General features: G+C 35.6%; 1 protein-coding gene across 9 annotated transcripts in view; it reads right to left on the bottom strand.

Annotated features, from left to right (window-relative positions):
• NAV3 (neuron navigator 3) overlaps window positions 1–23,834 on the bottom strand; it is a 772,754-nt gene that overhangs the window by 87,941 nt on the left and 660,979 nt on the right. For all 9 annotated transcript variants that reach the window (XM_074325380.2, XM_088800952.1, XM_019753171.3 and 6 more), the window contains 2 exons: window positions 1,259–1,391; window positions 300–570 (listed from right to left, as the gene is read on the bottom strand). In XM_074325380.2, the coding sequence (XP_074181481.2) occupies window positions 300–570; window positions 1,259–1,391 (404 nt within the window). The remainder of the gene's footprint in view (window positions 1–299; window positions 571–1,258; window positions 1,392–23,834) is intronic.

Below are 23,834 nucleotides of genomic sequence, written 5' to 3'. Positions count from 1 at the left end.
TGTAATCTTTATTAAGCAGCCTTATTCTATGTCCACGGGATCAGAAATCACTGTGACAAAATAAAGACATTCAATCGCCCCCAATTCTGCCAGTGCTTGCTAGAAAATGCCTAGATTGATATGTTCATGTGGATTTATAAGATAAAGTATGTAAAATTTGCATATGAAAAAGCATTTAACCATATGAAGAGGAATATGATTTAATGAAAAAAGAAAGCTACTATGAAAGAGAACAAAGATCAAATGGAAACAACAAAGTAAAACACTTTTGAGTAACAGTTGCCAAGGGACCAGCCTACCAGGGGTCTTTAGTGCACTTGTTCCAGCTTTCTGCCTAGAGGGGGCTCCTCCCTGGGCCGACATGCCTCGTCTCCAGGAACCTGTCTGTGAAACAGACAGGGAAGCTTTCTGCCCTGCCTTCTCGGGGTCTTCAGGAAGTCCTGAGGGAACACCCTTCCACCTGCCACCACCATCCCCATGGCTGTCAAAGTCCTCTTCTGTTTTCTTCATCTCCTCAGTACAATCCCACGTCTCATCTGTTGCAGAACGTTTCTCTGAATCTGTCTTCAGCTATGAAGAAAATAATACAGAAACATTTCATGCAGAAAAACATCTACAAAGTGTGAATAAGGCACTGGAATGTATGTTCAGTTAAATGCTAAAAAACAAAACAAAAAACCAAAAAACAAACAAGCAAAAAAAGAAAAAAACCCACTGATTCATATTTCAAAAGAATTCCAAAGACCCCTCTGTTTTTACCTACGTCTTCATTTAGGTTTCATTAATTTTAGCACATAATTCTCACTTGTACATATTAGAGAACGTCAGAATAAATACGTGCAGAAAACCCCAATTAAATACTCCAGAGAGGAAGAAATTTTCTATGTCAAATTTAACAAGGAAAAATAAGACAAGATAAAACTTAATTATCTCATATCTATTCTTGATTTACCATCCTCAAGAGTTCCAGGAATTTATTTCAGAGACAAACATAAAATTAATCAAGAACTATTCAAAATTAGACTAGTGAAATAACTTAGATATTAAACAAATACATCAATATTATAAAGAAAGATATGGCAACCTACGTCCTTCTGGGTTAGATTATATTCTGTAGAAAAAATAGACATATACAAGGTGCTTCAATTTAGGCAATTATTTCAGATGAAGAAGTTGGGTTACACTTCAACTGAATATAAAATAATTTGAGGAAAAAACCTGGCAAAAGCACTGGAAAAAGGAAGAAGGTGATTCTCACCTGAGTGCTCTTTCTGGAAGGGACTGTGATGTTGGAGTAGGAGCTGACTGAGGAGGCGGTGTTCAAGTCGTCAGTGCTGATGTTATCCAGGGTGTCACTGAGACCACTGCTCACTGAACTGCTGTCATCCCAGCTAAAGGCAAGACATGCAGCAGCCGTGAACGCCATGCAAGAGACACAATGCAAGCGACCTCATTTCCGTGTAACATTTATGGTGTTTTGAGAAGACAATCATTTGTTTTTTTCATCTTATGATGAAAAATAATTCACTTTCCATTTTGGGAAAATAATAAGAATTGAATATGGACCTGAGAATAACTTTATCTGATGTTTGCAAAAATCAGTGTCTGGCACAGATCCAGGTTCCAGGGGGATGTTTATAGAATGAATGGAAACACTGCTACAAACATTGCATGGTATCAGGAAAGAATGACAATACCGGTGACTTTTTTTTTCCCCCTGAAAAAGTAACCAGGAATTACATAGCATTTAAGTATTTACCATTTGTTCTAATATATTAAAACAAAACAAAACAAACAAAACTGTGCTTTAGTCAGGAATCAGAAAGCCATCCTTCATTCTTTCACCTCAATAACTACTTCCAATCATTCACCAAATCTTGAACATTGAGACTCATTCTATCACATCATCCCTCCTGTCATACCTCCCAATTACCAGCCTGGCCAACAAATAATAATCCCTTATCTGGTCTTCCTGCCTTCGGTCTTTCTTAATACTTCACCTACTAAACTTGGGTCAATGATCAAAAATTCACAACTGGTCACGTCACTCCCCTCCAAGATTTCTCTTTGCCAAAACCGTAGATTCTGAAATGGAATGTACCCATCCCATGGGGCACACAGGAAATCCATTGGGGTATAAAAAAATCTGAAATTCTCAATATATTTGGTTTTGACCTAAAGAATGATTAATACAATGTGCTACATTAATATTCACGCACAAGCTAACATGGGCATTCCCATTTAGTATCTCATATGATGCAGCAGTCATATAGGATGTGTAGGGTAACCTGAAGGAGAGTGCGCGTGCAAAGTGGTAGACCACAGTTCTCTCATTGGCTGGTTCTCCATTTACTGTGATGTATTGCTGCTTACCCAGGCACTATTAAATGAATTCATGCACATTGGATACAGATATTAGATATAGACAAAAACTAAGTGTCATAAAATGGATAAATGGCTTAAGAAACCTCCTGCAAATAATCCACATGTTGAAGAGAATGTCCAGAATGAAAGCAAAAGCAAACCACAGAGGAATGGTGGACTGACACTTTTACCACTCTTGTATGTGTACTTTATGAGTCACATCATAAATTAAAAAAATAGTGATGTATTCAGATCACATATGAAATTGCTTTACTTCTAAGATCTCAGATTCTGCAATCTCTTTTTGACCACAATGTTCTATACTTTCAGTACTCTAACATCTACTGACACCTAATTTTCACATCTAGTATATAGCTACTTTCTAATACCTAATTTTAAGACTTCTTGTGTATTTTATTCCACTGAACTTTTTACCTAATGATCCAGCATCCAAAGATACTAGAGAAAAAGGAGTGCTTAAATGATAGTCTAACTAGTATTATATTCTAGTTCTTGCCACCCTAATAATTTTCCATATCTGTAATTAAATATATTTTTTTTCCATTCTCATTTTGGGAAATGAAAAGAAAGTTCAAGTTATCTAACCTCAGGTGATTTCTCAGGGCTACTTAGAAGTTTTCTTTTATTCCAAAGCAATTTTCTTCAAATTCCAAAGGCATAGTGTTATTCCTCTCTTCTTCCTCTGGACACCAAGATCGTCCTCAGTACTTTACTAAATTGCTTTCACAAAGGTCAAACACATCCATGAATGGAATGTGTGCTATGTCGTCCTACTCTTCTAATATGATCTAATCCTCAAACAAATCTATGAGACAGGCGTTATAAAGACAAAGAGGTTCAGGTAGGCTAAGTGACACGCCCAAGATCCAGTGATGGAGCTGGAAATTGAACCCAGGAATTATGTCCCAAAGCTTAGCTAGCACGATGCTCCATTGCTCCCATTTTCTCACCTCTTCTCTCTTGAAATTCACCAATGACGGGCCTTTAAAGTCTCTTTGTCAACTTCACTGGAGTCCTCAGAATCCTTTACTTTTTCCTTTTCTTTGGATTCCTTTGAATTCCTCAATATTAAGAACTTCATCTTAACTCACCTTAGATATTCTTCCTTGGAAATTTCCTAGTCTGCCACAACTTCAATATCACCTCTGTGATCATGACACTGAAATTCACATCTTTAAACCAGACTTCTTCCCTGACTATGAAATAGGCATTTCCAGCCTTATCCTGGACAGTGTCTCATAGATGTCCTGTCAACATCTCAAATTCACTGCCTAGAACACATCATTTCTCTTTAAAAGTTCTTCTCCTTTTAGTTTTTACATTACCTGTTAATTCCTCTGCCATAAAGTATACATGATATTTTTTCCCTCACTTAGCTACATTTTTTTCTTTAAGAAAAAAAAAATATATATATATACATATATATATGCATATGTATATATATGTATATAATTTTTCAGTAACAGTTGACATACAATATTATATTAGTTTCAGGTGTACAACATAGTGATTTACATTTATTTAACTTATGAAGCGATCACACTGGTAAATCTAGTTCCTATCTGACAGCATATATAGCTATTACAATATTATTGACTATATTCCCTATGCTTTACTTTATATCCCCATGACTATCATGTAACTACCAATTTGTAGTTCTTACTCCCTTCCTGCTTTTTACCCACCTCCCAAACCCCCTCCCATCTGGGAACCATCAAAATGTTCCCTGTATCTATGAGTTTTTTCCTGTTTTGTTTGTTCATTTATTTTGTTCTTTAGATTCCACATATAAGGGAAATCATATAGCATTCATCTTTCTCTGTCTGACTTATTTCACTCAACACAATACCCTCTGGGCCAATCCATGTTGTTACAGACAGCAAGATTTCACTCTTTTTTTATTTTTATTTTTTATTTTTATGGCTGAGTAACATCCATAATACATATTGTACAATGCTGCAATGAGCATATGGATACACATGTTTTTTGAAGTAGTATTTTGGATTTCTTCACAACATAAATACAGAGAAGTGGGATTACTGGGTCCTTTGTCTCCTGTTTTAAAGTATATTTTGTCTTGTGTAAGTATTGCTACCCTAGCTTTTTTTCCTCCCCATTTCCTTAAAATATCTTTTTCCATCACTTCACTTTCAGTCTGTGTGTGTCCTTTGATCAGAAATGAGTCTCCTGTAAGCAGCATATGTAGTGGTCTTGTTTTCTTATCCATTCAATCACACTACATCTTTTGATTCGAGCATTTAATCAATTTACATTTAAAGTAATTGTTGACAGACATGTAATTATTGCCATTTTATTTTTCATATTTTTTATCTCTTCTTCTCCTTCTCCTTCTCCTTCAAGAAATCCCTTTGGTGGTTGAGAATTCCTTTAGTACTTTCTTGTCTGAGAGGCTCATTATCTGTACTGCAGTTCTAAATGATAGCTTTCTGGGCAGAGTAATCTTGGTTGTTGGTCCTTACTTTTCATCACTCTGAATATTTCATGCCAATCCCTTCTGGCCTGCAAATTCTGTTGAGAAATCAGCTGACAGTCTTATGTGAACTCCCCTTAGGTAACTAACTGCTTTTCTCTTGCTGCTTTTAAGATCCTCTCTTTGCCTTTGGCATTCTAATTATGATGTGTCTTGGTGTGGACCTCTTTGGGTTCATTTTGTTAGGGACTCTCTGTACTTTCTGGGCTTGTATGTCTATTTCCTTTGCCAGGTTAGGGAAGTTTTCCATTATATTCCTTAAAATAGGTTTTCGATTCTTTGTTTGCTCTCTTCTACTTCTGGTACCACTGGGATCTGAATGTCGATACACTTGATGTTGTCCTAGAGTCTCCTTAAAATATCTTCATTTTTTTGGATTCTTTTTTTCTTTTTGATGTTCTCATTGGGTGTTTTCTGCTATCATAGCTTCCAAATTGCTAATTTGATCCTCTGCTTCATCTAACCTAATGTTAAATCCCACTAATGTATTCTTTATTTCAGCTATTATATTCTTCATTTCTGATTGATTCTTTTTTTGTTTTCTATCTTCATTTTTATGTTTTCTATCTCTTTGTTGAAGTTCTCATTGAGATCATTGAGCAACCTTATAACCAGTGTTTTGAACTCTGCATCTAGTAGATTGCTTATCTCCATTGTTAGTTCTTTTTTTTTGAGCTTTGTTCTGTTATTTCATTTGGGACATGATTCTTTGTTTTCCTGTTTTGGCTTCTATATATTACATAGAGCTGCTATGTCTCCCAGTCTTAGTATAGTGGCTTTATGTAACAGGGGTACTGTGGGGTCCAATGGCACTTTCTCCATGGTCACGTGAGCCAGGTTCTCCAGGTGTGTCACTTGTGTGGGTTGAATGTTCCTCCCTGTTGCAGTTGAATCTTGACTTCTGTTTACACCTCAGTACATGGGATTGACCTTCAGGCTGATTGGGTGTGAGGACTGACCATGATTACTATGGAGTAGCTATTGTGAAGCAGCTGACCCAACAGCTCAGGATTTGCTCTAGCAGGGCACTGTTGCCTGCCTAGTCTGCTCTCTTGGTGTGTTATTTGTGGCGGTGGTTGGGTGGTGCTCTGCTGTGGTCTGAAGCTGGCCACTGGTGGTGTTGATTCTAGGGCCTCTTCAGAGTGACTCTGTTGCAGGCCAAGGTCAGTTGCTTCCTGTGCCCTGCCTGGTACCACAGGGTATTTGCTACAAAGTGATCTTTGTGCACATGCCCACTTGTGCTGGGCTTGGAGGTTCCTGGGACAAACTAAGCTGTGAACTGAGGCTGGCTGCCACTAGTGCAGGGCTTGAGGTTGCTTAGCAAGGTACGGGGTATGCTGAAGCTAGATGCTGTTTGTTTGGGTTTTGTGAAGCTTTCAGAGATTTCAGGAAAGTCCACAGCATAAGCTCAGACAGGACATTTGTATGGAAAAGCCACTGGAAGCAACTTGGGTGGACCTGCAAGTTGGGTGGGGTGTGGTCTGAGGGATTTACCAGCATGGGGCGATTGGTGTTAGCCAGATTGATGGCCAGATGTGGCACTAGCCTTGGTGAGCTGGCTGGGTGGGGAAGTGCTCAACAAAGGAACAACAGCTTATGCCAACATTTTTGTGTGGGAGAAAGCCGCCCCTCTAATCCTCACCCTGGAGCCAGATAATCCAGTTCCACCCCGCATGTCACCAGCACCCCTTGAGTTGCTGCCTCAGCACTGGAGCTCAGAGCAGGTGAGGCTGTTAGCAAGTAAGTCCACGTGTGGACCCTTTAAGAGATGCACCTGGGATTCAGGACACCCTCCATCTCACCCAGCCATAATCTCTGCTGTTATTCACAGCCAGAAGTTATGGTGACTTGTCTTCCTGGTACTGGAACCTCGGGCTGGGGAGCCTGGTGTGGAGCTGGGACCCCTTGCTCCTCAGGCGGGACCTCCACAGCCTAGATACATACCCCTCCTGAGTTTTAACTGCCACATGTGGGTGTGGCAGCAACCTGTTCTTTGTTCCACCCCTCCTACCAGTCTTGAGGTGGCTTCTTCTGTAAGTCCTCAGTTAGACTTTAGGTGATTCTCAGTGACGGTTGTTCTATAGTTTAGTTATAATTTTGAGGTGGTCATGGGAGTTGGCGAGCATAATGTTTACCTACTCTGCCATCCTGGGCTCCAGTAGCAGGATGGAAATTCTAGAAGTACCGAGCCAAACACAGAAAGACAGCTGTGTGGCCTCAGGGTGAGGGCTAGAGGGACAGCCACCATTATCCCTTTCCTTTGTTGAGCTCTCCTTCCATGCAGCCTACAGGCAGGCACCCCTTAGCTCCATTCTTAGTCAAGTTGTCTCTAATTCTTGTAACTCCATCTCAACTATATGTAACATGGCCACATTTTATTGCACATCTCAACCTCCCATGCTTGTCCTTCCTTTCACAAAAGCTATTAGTAAGTAACTGCTCTTATTCATTAAGTGATGAATAAATTATAGCTCTTCTTGAAGAACTCAGTGTTTACTGTGAAGGACAAAAATTTAAACCAATGCTTATAATATAAAATGGCAAATGTTGTGGTTGAGATGAGCCTTAAATGTATGGCAGGACAGAGCTATTATACCTTATTTGAAGAGTTAAAAATTTTCTTCATGATAGGGACATTGTGGACTGATCACATGAAGTCTGTGTTAATCACTGTTAATCACATATATCATCTATTATAACCATTTTTGTGTGTGCTTTTTAATCTTCTTGGTCATAATTTGAATTACCTGACATCAGGGATTGTGTTTCATTTATCTTTGTAATCCTAGCTTATAATATGGTGTCTACTGTTCAAGAGATGACTGGTAGATGTTTGTTAAATGAATGAAACAGTTTTACTTTTGAAGATACTGCTTCTATCCAGAAATGTTCGACTGGATTGCCCCCAATAAATGTAGATTTTGAGAAAATTTTGTTCAACATATTCCTTTGCTAAGCAATCTTAAAGGAACAGATTTTGATTGATGACAACATTATTTTGCTAATCTTAAAGTTCTGTGATTCTGACATTCATCTTTGATTTTTCAGAGACCAGAATTCTCCCTATTCAAGATGCAATTAATCTGGTTTATTATGGCACATTTAATTAAGCTTCATAGAACATAGGTTTTTACTGAAAAAAATTTTTTTACTCACATAATTAGCTCTGAATAGTCGGTCTCAAACCTCATCAATATATTTTTTGCCATCCTTTCATTTTTAATTTTGTTAAGATGTGCTAAAAATTCTTGAATATATTCTTTAAAAAGGGCCACTCTTTCCTTCAAGTTACGGATTTATCACTCAGTTGATTTTTTTCTCAACAATCTAGGACAGCTCAATAAATTACATATCTGCATATCTTATCCACGTAGCTTGCATTTATACATTGCGTTGTTCCCAGTTTTGAAATACTATGAATAAAACTGTTAAGAACATTTGCATACATTCCATTAACATGACATTATAGAGAAGGCAAAACTAGATATGTAGGACAGATCAATATTTGCTAGTAGTTAGGATTGTGGGAAGATTTGTGGTGTCCATTATATCATTTGATATGTATATCAAAAATTCATATCTGTGGAAAAATTAAAAAAATATACTATTTGTAAAGTTAGAATCAAAATAGCCAATTAACTTGTTGGAAAATTACAATTTGGGTATACATTAGATTACTAACTGTTCTAAGAAGAAAATTATACTTTTGGCATGCGATTTACTATTTATATTTTTAATGCTCAATAACTCACTGGGGCCATGGATCAATTTCATTTATCTGTAGTACATTTGTAGCTCTGACCCTCATGTTCTCCTCTGGATTTACATTTAGAAAGAGACTTAACTGAAAACAAATGTGTTACATATGCAAGGTCTTTTTTTTTTTTCCTTTTTGCTTTTTATGATGAGGAACCCTGAAATATTAACTAAATAACTGTTAAAATAATTTTGCCGATGTAAAAATAACTCCAGAGGAAAACACTAGTCCTGTTTGTAGGTGATTTTTTCAACAGACTCCTGCTTTTTGGTATAGTAGCACTTCATCTTGCAGGTATTCAATAAAGCTCTTTAATAGCTCATATTGCCAGATCAGCTGACCTACTTATACACATACAGGTAAAGTATAGAGATGATCTTTCAATAAATAACTAATTCCTATACTTCAGAAATTATTTCTGATTTCTATAAAAACATCTTGGTCCTAAGCTTTTAATAATAATATTTATTTTTGTTAGCTTGTTTCATTAAAAGTTAAAATAAGAAATAGCCATATAAGCAATGCTTGTGTATCTTTTTGAATACTTTGCTTATCTAGCATATGGTTACTTAGAAAACATAACTGTGGATATTATAATATTTGTCAGTATCTGAGTGTTCCTAGGCCAGTGCTGTTGGAACACTGTGGAACACACTGAGGAATGCTGGAGTGGTCCAAGAGTATACTGTTCTTCCTCAGGGCACCAGCGTGTCTCATTCCCTTACTCATTATGATCCTTGTGCTCTCCACTCAGTTCTGAATGCTGCCAATAATCACCTAGCTGTGCTCTAGATCACCAACCGTGGGTAGCTTGTTGTACATATTGCTTTTGATTCCTGGATGCCACTCCCACTTCTGTCCCAGTCCTCCAGACATCCCTTTGATTTATTGGACAGATTTGGAACCTAAATCCTCCTCCCACCCTCACTCTGAATTCTCAATTAAAGCTTCCATATCCTTGGGTCCATTTTCAAGAACTTCAAAAACACAAAATGTTAAGAAATGTTGAGGAAATTCAACATTTTACAAATATGATTTAAATGCAAATTCTGGAGTCAAGTATGCCATTGGTTCAGTAATGTAGATAATGGTAGATGATGTAACTAAAGTGGTCATTCCTGTGCTTGAGCCCTGTGAACATTCAACAAATACATAGGATGATATAGTAGATGTATTTAGGCACTGTCAGACACTTAGACAAATATGGAGGTTTCCATTTATTCCACAAGTGTCTTTTATAAAATGGATATGTTTTTAGGTATAAGTCAGGTAGCACAACCAGAAAGAGTCTAGAGGCTGGAAGAAAAGAGGGTATAAACTCCTAAAATGTTCACCAGAGTTCCAATATCAAAATACTCATGAGATAGACATAACGAGAAAAATAATCTGTTCTCTTCCAATCTAACAATTGGCAAACACAATAATATATGATAAAGTATAAATTCTAAGAATTTTACTAAATATTTCTTATACTACTACTAATTATTTCATAAAAAAGAAAAATGAAATAAATTTAGCTATGGGATCATTTCATAAAAACTTCTGGATATGTATCTTGTTTCTAAGGGAAAGAAGATAACATTTACATAACAAAGTGAAGGCACCATTTAAAAAATATATTACATTCCAGGAGAGCTTTGTTGTCCATTTCCATTGTTTATAGCAATTTAAATAATAATAAACATAAAAAAGATATAGATATATTTTAAAATATTATTTAAACACAATGACTTTTGCAATAATAATATAAAATACTGTGAATCAATGGTCTAGGATTTGTGCTTTGGGAGCAATATGTTAAATCAATGATTTTTCTTCTCAAAACTAAATGGACACAAAACCACCTAGACCTATGCTGTACCTTTTTTTTTTTTATCAGCAAACACAATACACTACCTGTCAAGTTTGAGCATTGCAGCTACTGAAGTGTAAATTCTGTATTACCTCAGGTTTATTGATAGAAAGCAATATAGTGTACTTCAACAATGATTGATTCAGCATTTCCCTGGAAAAATATTCTATCACCCAGAAAAAAGAAAAAAAAAAAAAGACAAGCATTAAAAGAGACTTCTGAATTGGAAGAAACTAAGTATACACTAGTAAAAACATTAATATGCTAAAAATAGTTGCTAAAAATATTCCTTTCAACTTAAAACATGCATATGGTTTTTATTGTTGTTTTTTAAAATTCCTTCTACCTTCAAAGTTGTTTCATCCTGCCAATGCTCATTAACTGTTCAGTGTAGTGGAGTTTGAATAACTGCTTTGGATCCAGTTGAAATGTCATCCCCTCCACAAATCCTTCCTTGATTTCCAAGAAAATTTTAATTTTTCCATGTCTGTGTTTACTACTAGTGTGCCTCCATTGTCCTGTAGTGTGTCTGCTTACAAATCTGTTCAGGTCACAGGACTGTGGTGTGGGAAGCAGAGTGGCTTCTCTCTTGTAGTCTCAATGCCCAGCTTGGCATCTGGCCCATGTCGAGCTCTTAATGTTTGTGGAATAACTCAATAAATTACAAATAAGTGAATTGAGAGGAAAACCAATGAGAGGAACCTACTAGGCTTGGATGAATAAAAAAATGGCTTCTTTGAGGAGATAATTTTAAATAGGCATTCCGTAGAAAACTGAAAAGTGAAGAGAAGTCATTTGTGAAAGGGGTAAAGTAACAGAGGAAGAGGAAATACCAAGTGTAAAGACCTGGAAGCAACAAAAGTCAAGAGACCAGGCAGACTAGTGCAGCAGGCAAAGGGGAAAGTCTTACATGCTGAGATTGGAAAGGAAGGCAAGGCAACCCTTGAAGGACCTTATAGACAATGGTAAAAAATTCAAGTTCCTTAGAAGAACAACATGAATTCATCAAATGGTTTAAGGGAATGAAATGACATAAGCAGATATGTTCTAAAAATACTATTTATTATGAACATAATATAGTCATAATAAATTATTATTAGTATTATGAACATATTCAAGGGAAGGAAGAGTGGAAGTGGGAAACTCAATGAAGAGCTATTTCAAACTCTTTAGTTTTCCATAAGGAGCTTACAAGTAAATTAAAGAAGGCAGTTTCAAGGTATATTGGGGGTAGAGATGGTAGGATTTACTATTGGTTGGTGTGACATAAGAATAAATATATTTGGTCTCTGCCCTAGATTCCTGATACAGAGCTCCTAAAACTTTTGTAATTTCTTGAGTGATAGGGGTGCTAGATCTTTGACTACAGTTCCTAACAGAGCTCCTAAATCCCTTGGGATTTTCTGGATGTTAAGAGCATCTTTTGTTCTCATAAGGCAACTCTTGTTTGGCTCCTGGATAGCTCATTGATTTTTTTAAAATTACAATTCATGATTATTTGTACAATTAAGTGTTAGAATGAGTGAATGCATTGCAGATTGCGGCTTTAGTTTGTGACTATATTAGATGAGATCATTTATTGATTTATCCCATACCTCCGTCCTCCTGGAGGGGGAAGGGGCTGAAGATTGAGTTAATAATGTATCACACCTACATAATGAAGCCTCCATAAAAGTCTATAAATTATGGTGTTAGAGAGCTTCCAGGTTAGAGAACAGATGGGGTTGCTAGGAGAGTGGACTGCCTAGAGAGGGCTTGGAAGCCCATTCTCTACACTTTGTACCACTTCAATGGTCTGTTCATCTGTATCCTTTGTCGTATCTTTTATAATAAACCAGTAAGTATAAGTATATGCTTCCATGAGTTTTGTGAGCCATTCTAGGAAATTATTGAACATGTGAAGGGGATTATAGGAATCCCCAATTTAGAGCTGGTCAGTCAGAAATACGAGAGGCCAGGGCTTGCAAGTAGCGTCTAAAGTGGGGGCAGTGTTGGGAGACTGAACCCTTACCTTGTGGGATCTGATGCTAACTCCAAGTGGACACTGTCAGAATTGAGTTGTATTGAATTGTAGAATATTTAGTTGGTGTCAGAGAATTGGTTGGTGTGGGAAGAAACCAAAACATTTGGTATCAGAAGTATTCAATGAGTACAGTGTATAGAAATCACAAGTTTTGCTTTTAGCTGGAATGTGGTAAATGGAAAAAAAAATGACTCTAGCTGTCTTGCATACCTTCCACTGGCAATAGAGGCATGAACGGAGTTTTCGAAAAATAAAAGAATCCATCAGCATGACTCAGAACGAAATTTTAATCCCATGTTCTGTTTGCACTTAGTACCATTGTTTTCATGTATCAAGGGAAGCCTGTATGAGTTTATGATACCATAGTTTAAGTGTGCAACTCTTGGTAAACTGGCAATTTATGCAAACATAAGGTTGTCTTTCCATTTCATCATGCTTAGTGTGTACAGAATGCTATACGTTTATCCATGAAATATTTATAGACACTACTATTAATACCACATGGATTTTGCGTTAGAAGAACAATCAATAAACTCTATGCATTGACTTTTCATTCACTTTTCTTTTCTCTAGAAAACAAATAATGAAGATTTATAGGTATTCTATTGTGGCATCAATAGGGTAAGATAAACAAAATGGAAGCTCTTGTTCTTTATAAAAGAAAACCCTAGGTAGATTTGGTTAACTTTGATGCATTAATAATGTTAGCTTAAAATGAATTTAGGCAGATTTTTATGTTTTAATGATATCGCAGGCAGATGAGAAACATCTATTTTTATTTTATTATTATTATTATATAGGCTAAAATCACAACAGATAAAATAACCTTACTAAAAACTATTTTGTTGAAACACATTATTGAAACAATGCTCATGGTTGTGCTAGTTTATTCCAATGTTCATTTTTATGATGTTGTTATATGGTTGAAATATATACAAGTCTTTTAAAAAGTATTCTATTAGTGATAAGCTTAGGATATAACATCTGAAACATGAAAGTTAATTCAGGATTCATTAAAGTCCATTTGTTATTCTTGTATATCTTATATTAATTTAAAACTAATAGGTGCTTATTATTGAAAACTAGGCATTGCAGAAATACATAAAAGAGACAAGGTAAATCATCTATAATTCCATGCAAAAGTAGCCATCATTAACATTTTGGTGATTTCTATCCATTCATTTTATGAGTGGATTATACATACATATATGCAAATGTACCTGGCTGAGATATTTCTGATTAAAGTATTGTACTTTATTTCACTCCTTATATTACCTTAGAATGATTTTTATTATCCTTAAAATTTCTTCAACAGAATTATATCATATAAACTATTATATATTTAACCATTTCAGGAGAAATGCAGTATTTTACAATTTTCTTACTATTGTAAATAATACTGCAATGAATACCTTTGTATATACACATTTAGGTTACATTTATGAATATTTTCTTAGGACAAGTTCCTAGAAAGAGGATTAGTGATCCAAAGGATATAAGCATTTGAAACACTGGAGATCCTGTGTCACAATTAAGGAACATGTCATTTTAAACTCCTGCCAGCTATATGAGAGTACCAATCATACAAAACCCTGGATACTTTAAGGTAATATTTTTTTTTCAGTAAATCTATAATTTTGAAATGTAAAATAGTTGCTCGTTTTAATTTACATTTATCAAATTACAAGTGAAATGAAATTTGCTATAGATTTATTAATTTTTATATCTATATAAATTGTCTATGTCTTTTGCATATTTTTCAATAGAGTTTAAATAACTTACTTGTATAAGAATTTTACGTATTAAAATTATTTCAAGTATTTTCCTAATCTATTTCTTGACTGTCACTTTTTATTCATGATATTTTTATGGACAGTGTTCAAAAAATGTTTTAGCCAATTCTATTAATCTTTGATCTTTTCTTCTATAATATCTTCTGCCAGGAAATTTTGACATATAATTTGATTTCTCTTTCTCTTTGTTCTTTTATATTCCTATGTTATGGTAAAGTGGAAAACTTTCTTGTTTTCAAACAGCTAGGGAATTTCTTAGATACACTTATTGATAATGATTCTTTTTTATTTTTCATCGTGGTTCATTATCAAGTCTTAATATATGAATTATATGAATCATTTTAGTATTTTTTAATGATTATCAAATTTGTTCCACTGACCTATTTGTTAATTTTCGCAGTAAGTACCATGCTGTTTTAACTATTGCAGTGATGGTTAGAAGATGTTTTTTAAAAGAAGATTATAACTTAAAAATATATATTTTAAATATATATATTTAATTCTTTATATATAAGAATTCAAGCCTTTTAAAAATATTTCCAAAATTACAGAAATTAGCTATTACTCTAAAAACTTATTACCATGCATAGTTTTATTCATTTATTAGTGCAGGAAAATTTACTGAATGGTATCATTATGGCAAATACTGCCATGGAGAATATAGAAATTAGTAAGACACCGTATTTCCCCGAAAATAAGATCAGGTTTTATATTAATTTTGCTCCAAAAGACACATTAGGGCTTATTTTTAGGGGATGTCTTTTTTCTTTATGTACAACAATCTACATTTGTTAATGTACAACAATCTACATTTATTCATTTATTCACGTACAAAAATCTACATCTATTCAAATACAGTCATGTCATCTTCTTCTGGAACATCGTCATAACTTTCCAGACTCCAAATTCCGACTTGACTCTTGCGACTCCATTTCCTGTAGCACCATTGGCCCAATCTCTCATGTCCAGCAACAGAGCTCTCCTTAAATAGTACTTTTTGTCCATGTAACCTGCTCGTAGTGCATCGGCAACACAGCTGTCAGGGATTTTATACCATGAATTCTTCACCCAAGTCACACGACCTCCTGCAGGCTAGACTTCACAAGTTTCCATGCTGATTTCTCTCCATTCTATTTTCAATGTAGTCATTGATTTCCATGCGCAAATGGTCCTTGAATGGCTTGTTTATTGCAATATCAAAGTCTGGAGATAGGCAGTCATTCCTGCGGGAATCATTATTTGATCAATTCTTCTCTCTGTAAGGAAGTTCTTCATCTCTATAGCACGGTAAGTGCTGGCTGAATCCCAGACTAGCAGACCTCTTTGGCCACCTCGCAAAACAAGTGGCAGCATTAAATCGACACACTTCCTTATAACTGCTTGTGTGCACCAGGCTTTTTTGGTTTCAAGAACATAAATGCCTGAAACATGTTCAACCTTATCTTTCTTGCCCTTAGTGATGATTAGAGGTGGGGCTTTCTTTCCATCCAGACAAATTGCTAAAATACAGGTAACTCATGCACTTTCTTAACCAGTGGAGGGAATGTAGATTGACAAGGTACCTCTCTGATCAATTGTCATTTGAAATCCTTGGCCCATAAACACTGCAGTTTCATCCATAGCAATCCTTTGGAGTGCTGGTATTTAGAAAAGTCGATGCCATCAATAAAGGACTTGAATGCAAGTGCATGTTTCATAATTTCAGTATCTTCCAGCTTGAACAGTGTTGTCGATCTTAGAGACCATTCATATCGCTGAAGGAAGCCATCCAGCCAGTGTTGTGATGCTTTGAATACTTCTGGGGATATTTCTAACTGTGGTGCCATTGCAAGGGCAAATGCTTGAATATCAGCCCTGTGCACAACCAAAGCCTTTGCTCTCCTGTCAGCAATCCATTCACAGGTGGTGTCTTCCAGCTCAGGAAATAATGGTTGTCAACCTGATCCACACTTGCACTTCTTAGCATTTCCCTTGTCCACCTGTTGACTGAGGTTATTGTACTCTGCTCGCGATTTTCGGACCATTTGGAGATCCAACTTCTTTTTGCAGAAAGCTGTAAGATTCATGCCCTGGGAGTCCTCCACAATTCCTTTCTTGTATTTGACGGAAAAACTCTTTCTTTTTGCACTCATCTTGTCTGGGGGTCAAAATATTATTCCCTTTAAATCTACCATTAAATGAAGTGTAAATTGAATACTTACAAGACAGGAGTGGCAACTAAAATGATGACAGTTAAGAATGGTGGTCCACACAAAAGCGATGAAAAATTGTAGGCACCAAAATGTTTCTTTATTTCACATGAGTGCATTAAGTAGGTCCATTACAACACACGATGTATTGAATTATGAAGATTCATATTAGACACAACCACGTCTATTCCTTATCAAGTGCGCACGTTATTCATGCGTTGTATCTGTACTCCGATTGGTCATTCGGCAATAAGTCTCAAGTTTATCTGTTTACATAGGCATTTACCTCTCATCTCAAAGGCTCCTTGGGTATTTACAAATAGTTAATTATAATTTATACTATCATTTATTTTAAGTATTAATATCAATAATATTATTTATTTATATTTAAGTATATATTAATATTATTTTATATAATTTAATGTGTCCATCATGTGCTGCAATGGATGTACTAAATTTGTCCGTCTGGCTGACGAGCTTAACTGGGGCTTATTTTTGGGGTAGGGTTATATTATGAGCATCCTGAAAAATCATGCTAGGTCTTATTTTCCAGTTAGGTCTCATTTCCACGGAAATACAGTATTATAGAGACCCAACTTTTACTTTAATGTAGAAAATGTGTAATTCTTTTGAGAATTCAGACTATTTTTTTGCTATACGAACATTTAGTTAACATTTTACCTAATAAATGGCAATCACAAGTATTAATTCTCCACTAACTTGTCAGCCCTCTCAAAAACCCACCTTTATCACTTGAAATATTTTTAGCATTAGCTATTACTTTCAGAAGAACAGAAGTACCCAAATTACTATAATTTCAAAGTTGAGTAAAAAGAGAAACACTATGTAAAATAAAGGCGCTTAGATTAAGTTCAACACTTAGCTACAGACCTAACTGCAAATAAGGTTGAAAAGAGAAATCTGTTCTGTGTTATCTTGCTTGGAATGGCATACATTAAAGTAAGAAAAATTTGATAAAACACTTTTATTTTTATGAGAAAAAATATTAACAATGAAGAAATATTTTTGCTCAGATACATAAAATATGTTATATAAAAGCATTCCAAATTCTTTCGTTTTAAAACATTTGGAATACTTCCTTGGTATTAAAAGAAAAAAAGTTTCTTAAAAAAGCCACTCCAGCAGTGAGTATCTCAAGAATGGGATTCAAGGAAAAGAGGAAAAGATAGTTCAGAATTAGAGAGACGTTTGCCAAGAGACTCACATCCCAGTGCTGAGGAACAACAGATGGTAGCAGTAACTATGAAAACTTGTAGCAGATTCCGTCTGGCACACTTTCAAAATGGCCATTTATATTTCCTATCACAAACAGCTAACTTCTGTCTCCTTGAATTGTATACATGGATATAGAAGAGAGGGGAAAAATGCAAGGAAAGCATACAGTACATATTTCATAGCTCCATGACTATATTGTGACTACTAATTTGTATTTTCTAATCCCTTCACTTTCTCCCCATCCCCCAATCCCTCTCCCATCTAGCAACTGTCAGTTTTTTTAAAAAATCTATGTCTCTGAGTTTATTTTTGTTTTGTTTGCTCCTTTATTTTGTTCTTTAGATTCTACATATAAGTGAGATCATATGGTATTTGTCTTTCTCCGCCTGACTTATTTCACTTAGCATAATATTCTCTAGGTCCATCCATGTTGTTGCAAATGGTAAGATTTCATTCTTTTTTTATGGCTGAGTAACACTCCATTGCATAAATGTACCACAATTCCTTTATCCAATCGTCTATGGATGGGTATTTCGTGTGTTGCCATATGTTGGCTACTGTGAATAATACTGCAATAAACATAGGGTAGCATATAGTTTGTTGAATTAGTGTTTTGGATTTCTTTGGATAGATACCCAAGAGTGGAATTGCTGGGTCACTAGGTAGTGCCATTTTCAGGTTTTTGAGTAATCTCCATACTTATTTCCATAGTGGCTGCACCAATCTGCAATCCCACCAGCAGTACACAAGGGATCCCTTTTTTCCACATCCTCGCCAACACTTGTTGTTTGTTGATTTGTTGATGACAGCCATTCTGACAGGAATGAGGTGATACCTCATTGTGGTTTCGATTTGCATTTCTCTGATGATTAGTGACGTTGAGCACATTTTCATATGTCTGTTGGCCATCTGTATGTCTTCTTTAGAGAAACGTCTCTTCGTGTCCTCTGTCCATGGTTTAATTAGGTTGTTTGTTTTTTTGGTGTTGAGTTGTATGAGATTTTTATAAATTTTGGATATTGATCCCTTATCAGATGTATCATTGGCAAATATCTTCTCCCATTCAGTAGTTACAGTATAGTCATGGGGATATGAAATACAATATGGGGAATATAATCAATAATGTTATAAAGATTATGTAGGGTACCAGATGGGTACAGGACTTATCAGGGGGATCACTTCATGTACTGTGCGGATGCCTGAACATGGCATGGCACTATACACCTGCGGCTGAAGTAGAATAATATTGACTGTCAACTATAACTATATATATATGCTGCAATAAACATAGGGGTGCATATAGTTTTTTGAATTAGTATTTTGGAGTTCTTTGGATAGATACCCAAGAGTGGAATTGCTGGGTCACTAGGTAGTTTCATTTTCATAACTATATATAACTATATATATATATATAGTCATGGGATGTGAAGTACAACATAGGGAATATAGTCATATTGTAACAGCTATATACAATGTCAGAGAGTTAATATGTTGGGGGGCTTATCACTTTGTGAGGGGTGTAAATGTCTAACTATTATGTTGCTTTGTATACCTAAAACTAAAACAAAAAAAGAAAATGGAATAATGGGAAGGAGGGACACGATACTGGCCGTGTCTCAGTTTCCTGGTATTTCCCAGGTAGTCCTATTGCCTTTGTTTTGCCTCAACTATCTCCAGGTCTGAAATGTTGCCAGCTGCTCCCAGTCTGCTCTCACTTCTGACACCCTGATCTCTGTTTCTGAGCCCTGCTTAGTAACATCCATTTGATTTCTGTTTCCTCCCAGATGAAGATTTCAGTCCATAGATTTTTTTTTTTTTGATTTTTTTTTTTTGCTAATCATGGACCATAATATCTCAACACATTTATTTTGCATCCCACCCAGCAGGAAGTGAAGATTCAGAAAAAGTAACAGATACTTAAAAGATGAGACAATGGTTGGTAAACAGACCATCTCTCCTCTCAGGCAGGCAAAGTGGAGGCAAGGCACACCCAAAAAGAAAGAGTCAGAGCATAACACAAGCAAGAGAGAGGTCACTGAGTTCTAGCACTGTCGAGAATTAAGGGATTCACAGGAGGTTACAAGTTTCAGGACATAAACAGGAAAAAAGATATGATATTCTAAAAAGACATTGAGAATGGAGGTAGTCTTTCATCTCAGAGAGCATTTATATCACTAGAGCAGAAATCAATTTCCCAGGATTTGGTGAGGGCAAACAGAAGGGCCTGACAAAAAGAATGATGGAATGACATGGAGGAAAGCAACTCCTGAGTAATTTGGGATGCAGGTTAGGATGTTCTTCCTTGTTCCTCTCAAGAGAGGAGAACTAGGTTTTAGTCCATGAGTGTGGGCAGCCAGATAATTGTTTAGGGTATATATTATGTGCTGCTGATTCATGGGATTCATCTTGAGAGTTGTATCTCTTTCCAAATAGTGAATTTAATATCACTCTGTCTTAGCTTCAGGAATAAAAATATGAAATACTCTTCTGGGCTGATATGAGTTAAAATGTTAGAATCAGAAAATGAATTTTATCAGTAGGGTTTATACCAAACCTATTCCATCTCTTACATTCCACAAGGGTTACTTCTAGGGATGTCAATAGCCTGTGTAGCAAGTGCCTTTATATAGTTTCATGGGAGCCTGACTTTGAAAGCAGAGTGCAGTCTGGAAATCAGCTATACAGTCATTCAGCTGTGAGTACTTGAACGATATATACAACCTGACTATCATACATGACCATCCTCCATGTATACATGACATATGTATACATCCTCCATGACAATCAGACATGACCATCCTCCAGTACTACCATGGATATACCTGCCAAAGACAAAAAGATTTCTCCATCTAGCATAACCATAACCTATGTCCAATTGGTCACCAAGCTCAATCTGATGAATATTTTCTCCATCTGCATCTCTTCACCCCACTGTCAATGTGTTAACTAATGATCTCACCACTTCTCAATGAACTATTGCTATCTCCTAACTATTGTTAGGACTATTGTTATCTTTGCCTCTGGTCTGGGTTTCAAATGCATCCTCCGAAGAGCCAGAATAAATTATCAAAATCTTAGCATGGTACAAGACTCTCCCAACTCTGCTCTTTGTGTTTTAGCCTAGTTTCCCATTGCTTCTCTACCTATAGTCACGTTGAGCTACTCTGCATTTCTTCAATGTTCTCTCAGTTTCATAAATTCATACATTCCTTAATTTATTTCTCTATACTTGCATTCTTCCCCAATGGTTACATGTCCTCAATTAAATTGTCTCCCTTCTCAAAAACCTTCTTCAAACGCCTGAAGCTCTTGAATAACATTCCTTTAGATTCTGTGAATATCCAATTCAAGTATTTGTAATCCTCATTATAGCACTTCTCTCACTAAATCGATATTGCTTATTTTACTTATCTGTGTTTTTCATTAGTATATACTCTGCTAGAATGTAGCTATGGACAGATCGCTGACTACATGTGTAATAAATGTTGTGAACATTTACAAATATCATAGTTACATTAACAATAGTTTTATATAAGATTGGAGGATTTTATTTTCAGAAAGCTAAAAATTACAACCCCCTGCTTTGTCTCTTCTTTTAGACAATAATCTCCAAAAAATAAAATGAAGGAATTTAGTAATTTTTTCCTCTTCAAATGTTAACACATAAAAACTGGTTTGAGTCAAGAGCATTCAAATGAGGCCAAAGATGTGTATTTTGGCATTCCTAAGCCAAAGTCTTTGTATTCATCTTCCTTTTTTTGATAACAATTACTTCCTAGGGGCCCACATTCAGTCTCATTACAACAAATTGCACTATCTTCAGTTCAGCCCTGTATGAAGTAGCTAGGTTTAATGAGGGGCCAAAATGTAGGAAAGAAACATATTATTGCCAATACTAGAATCACTCTACGACAGACAGGTGGCAAGTAAGACTAAAGGAACTACCAAACAGAACTCTCCCATCTGTGCTCACTCTGGTACTGGGGCTCTGAGTGGAGTAGTGAAAGGAACACCAGGAATGCATCAACTGTGTTTACAAACATATTCATTCATATTCTCTCTCCCTTTCTCTCTCTTCCCCTTCCTCTTCCTCTTCCTTCAAGATTTGAGTTTGAATTGATTGAGGAAGTTTATAGATGCATGTAGAAGTCTATTCCAACAACCGGAATACCTGCTTATGGAGCCTAAATAACTTGCAAGCCTCTCTGAAACTGAGGTCCTATACCCTGTGCTGCAGTAAGTTAGCGCGTACTATGAAACACATCAATTATTCTCTCTACCATATCAAAAAATATTTTTAATATCTTTGAAGCACAAGGAACTATAACTAGGTGTTATATGCTCTTGGTTTGTAATTTGGTAATCAGGAAAAGCTTTAGTTTTTCTTCAAACTTTGTATTCTGGGGGCCTTTTAAAAGAATAATTAAACAATACAGATTTATGATAGCATAGTCACAAAATATTGTAAGTATGGCCCCAAAAGATTAAATGCTTTAGGATGTTCATAATGATACGACCAATTTAATGTCATGTTCAATTTTAAATGCATAATTCTCCATCATCTCAGCATTGTTTGTATTTTATCAAGTAGAATTTTTTTGGTTAGAGAAATTATTTTCTTCTCATTAAAATTTTATACGATGACATCCATTGAATCATTTCAATGAAAAATAAACAACCCATTACTTAACAATCCTGACATAACTTTAAATCTCAGGCATTGGAAATTAACATTTTCCAGTTTGCTTTTGGGACAGTAGACTTCATAGTTGCATGTTAGGAAATTCTCATCTGGCTCAAGATTTCACAAACAATTATCTCTACAATGTTTTGAGATAAACTCTTAAATAAAAGGACCTAGCATAAATATCTAATCCTCTAATTGCACTCAAAATTAATTGGTACTTAAGAATTTCTCCTTAAAAAATAAAACAGGAATAAAATAAAATTATTACTCTTAAGACTCATCTGAATTAACAAAGACTTATGAATATGCGCTGGAATTAATACATTCCCTTAATGTAAAAGTACAGATGATTTTTGGTAGGAAATAACGTTTACTGGTAAAGAAGAAACTTGCCCATTTTTCTCCTGAATGGTGTCCTTTTTTGTTTTGCTTTGTTAAACCGTAGAGTTCCATAGATTTAACGTTACTTTAGATTTCCTAATCAAAGCTTAAAAGGCCCCCTATGGTCTTTAATTCCATTAATGATTTTGAGCACCTTCTATATTCCAGTCTCTGTACTAATTGCTGAGTATAAAATAGTAAATAAAAGTTAGATTTTTGTCTTTAATAAGCAAATAGAATGCAGAAAAAGATACTTGGGTAAACATCAGTAACCAAGAACCTGAATTTTAGATGATTTTCAGTCAAATAACAAAAAAAAATAAGAATGGGTTATGTAAAGCCTATGTCTGAATTTGCTTCTTCCCACAGAAGGCAGTCACAGATTTAGCTACAGAAACTTTAAAATGTTACCATTAATCATACTCATTGTTTATTATTAAATACTTTCTTTTTTTCATTTATTCATTCATTCTCCAAGGATTTGCTAGGTGCTTACTCAGCCTTTGAAGAACAGAACAAAATTCAGCCTCCTAGGATTTGACCAAATGAAAATTATTGCAGGCAGTAGATAGGACTTGGTAAGTTTCTCTGGGGGTTTTGACCAACCAACCTTCTAATATTTAATCAGTATATAAAAGCTAAATACATACCTTATTCTGTGCTATGCAACAGGGAGAAAGAAAAAGTCTACATCTCCTTAGAATGAAATAGCCTTAGAATAGTGTTTAAGGCCCAAGTGAATATGGATGAAACAGTGTGGAAAATAATGAATACTTTCAAAGGGTGAAGTAAGTTTTTTTTCTGGCGTTAGAAAAACATTACCATACCAAGTATGAGCACATGTTTAAAGATGTATTTATTTTATACACTACAACGCTCCCTCAGCATAAGCCAACTATTTCACATGGAGCTGGCCTCTGCCTGCTTCTGTGACACCCTGTCCACACCGGGACCAATTTGCAATGTTAATGAAAATAGCCCTGAACTCAAATGTGAACTTTCCATGAACTCAAGAAGTTCTGCAAAAATCTAGTCTATGT

Source organism: Rhinolophus sinicus, chromosome 1 (assembly GCF_057876585.1).
Source record: "Rhinolophus sinicus isolate RSI-liver-muscle chromosome 1, RSI-T2T, whole genome shotgun sequence".
Taxonomy (NCBI): domain Eukaryota; kingdom Metazoa; phylum Chordata; class Mammalia; order Chiroptera; family Rhinolophidae; genus Rhinolophus; species Rhinolophus sinicus.
This window is presented reverse-complemented; position numbering and strand designations above follow the sequence as displayed.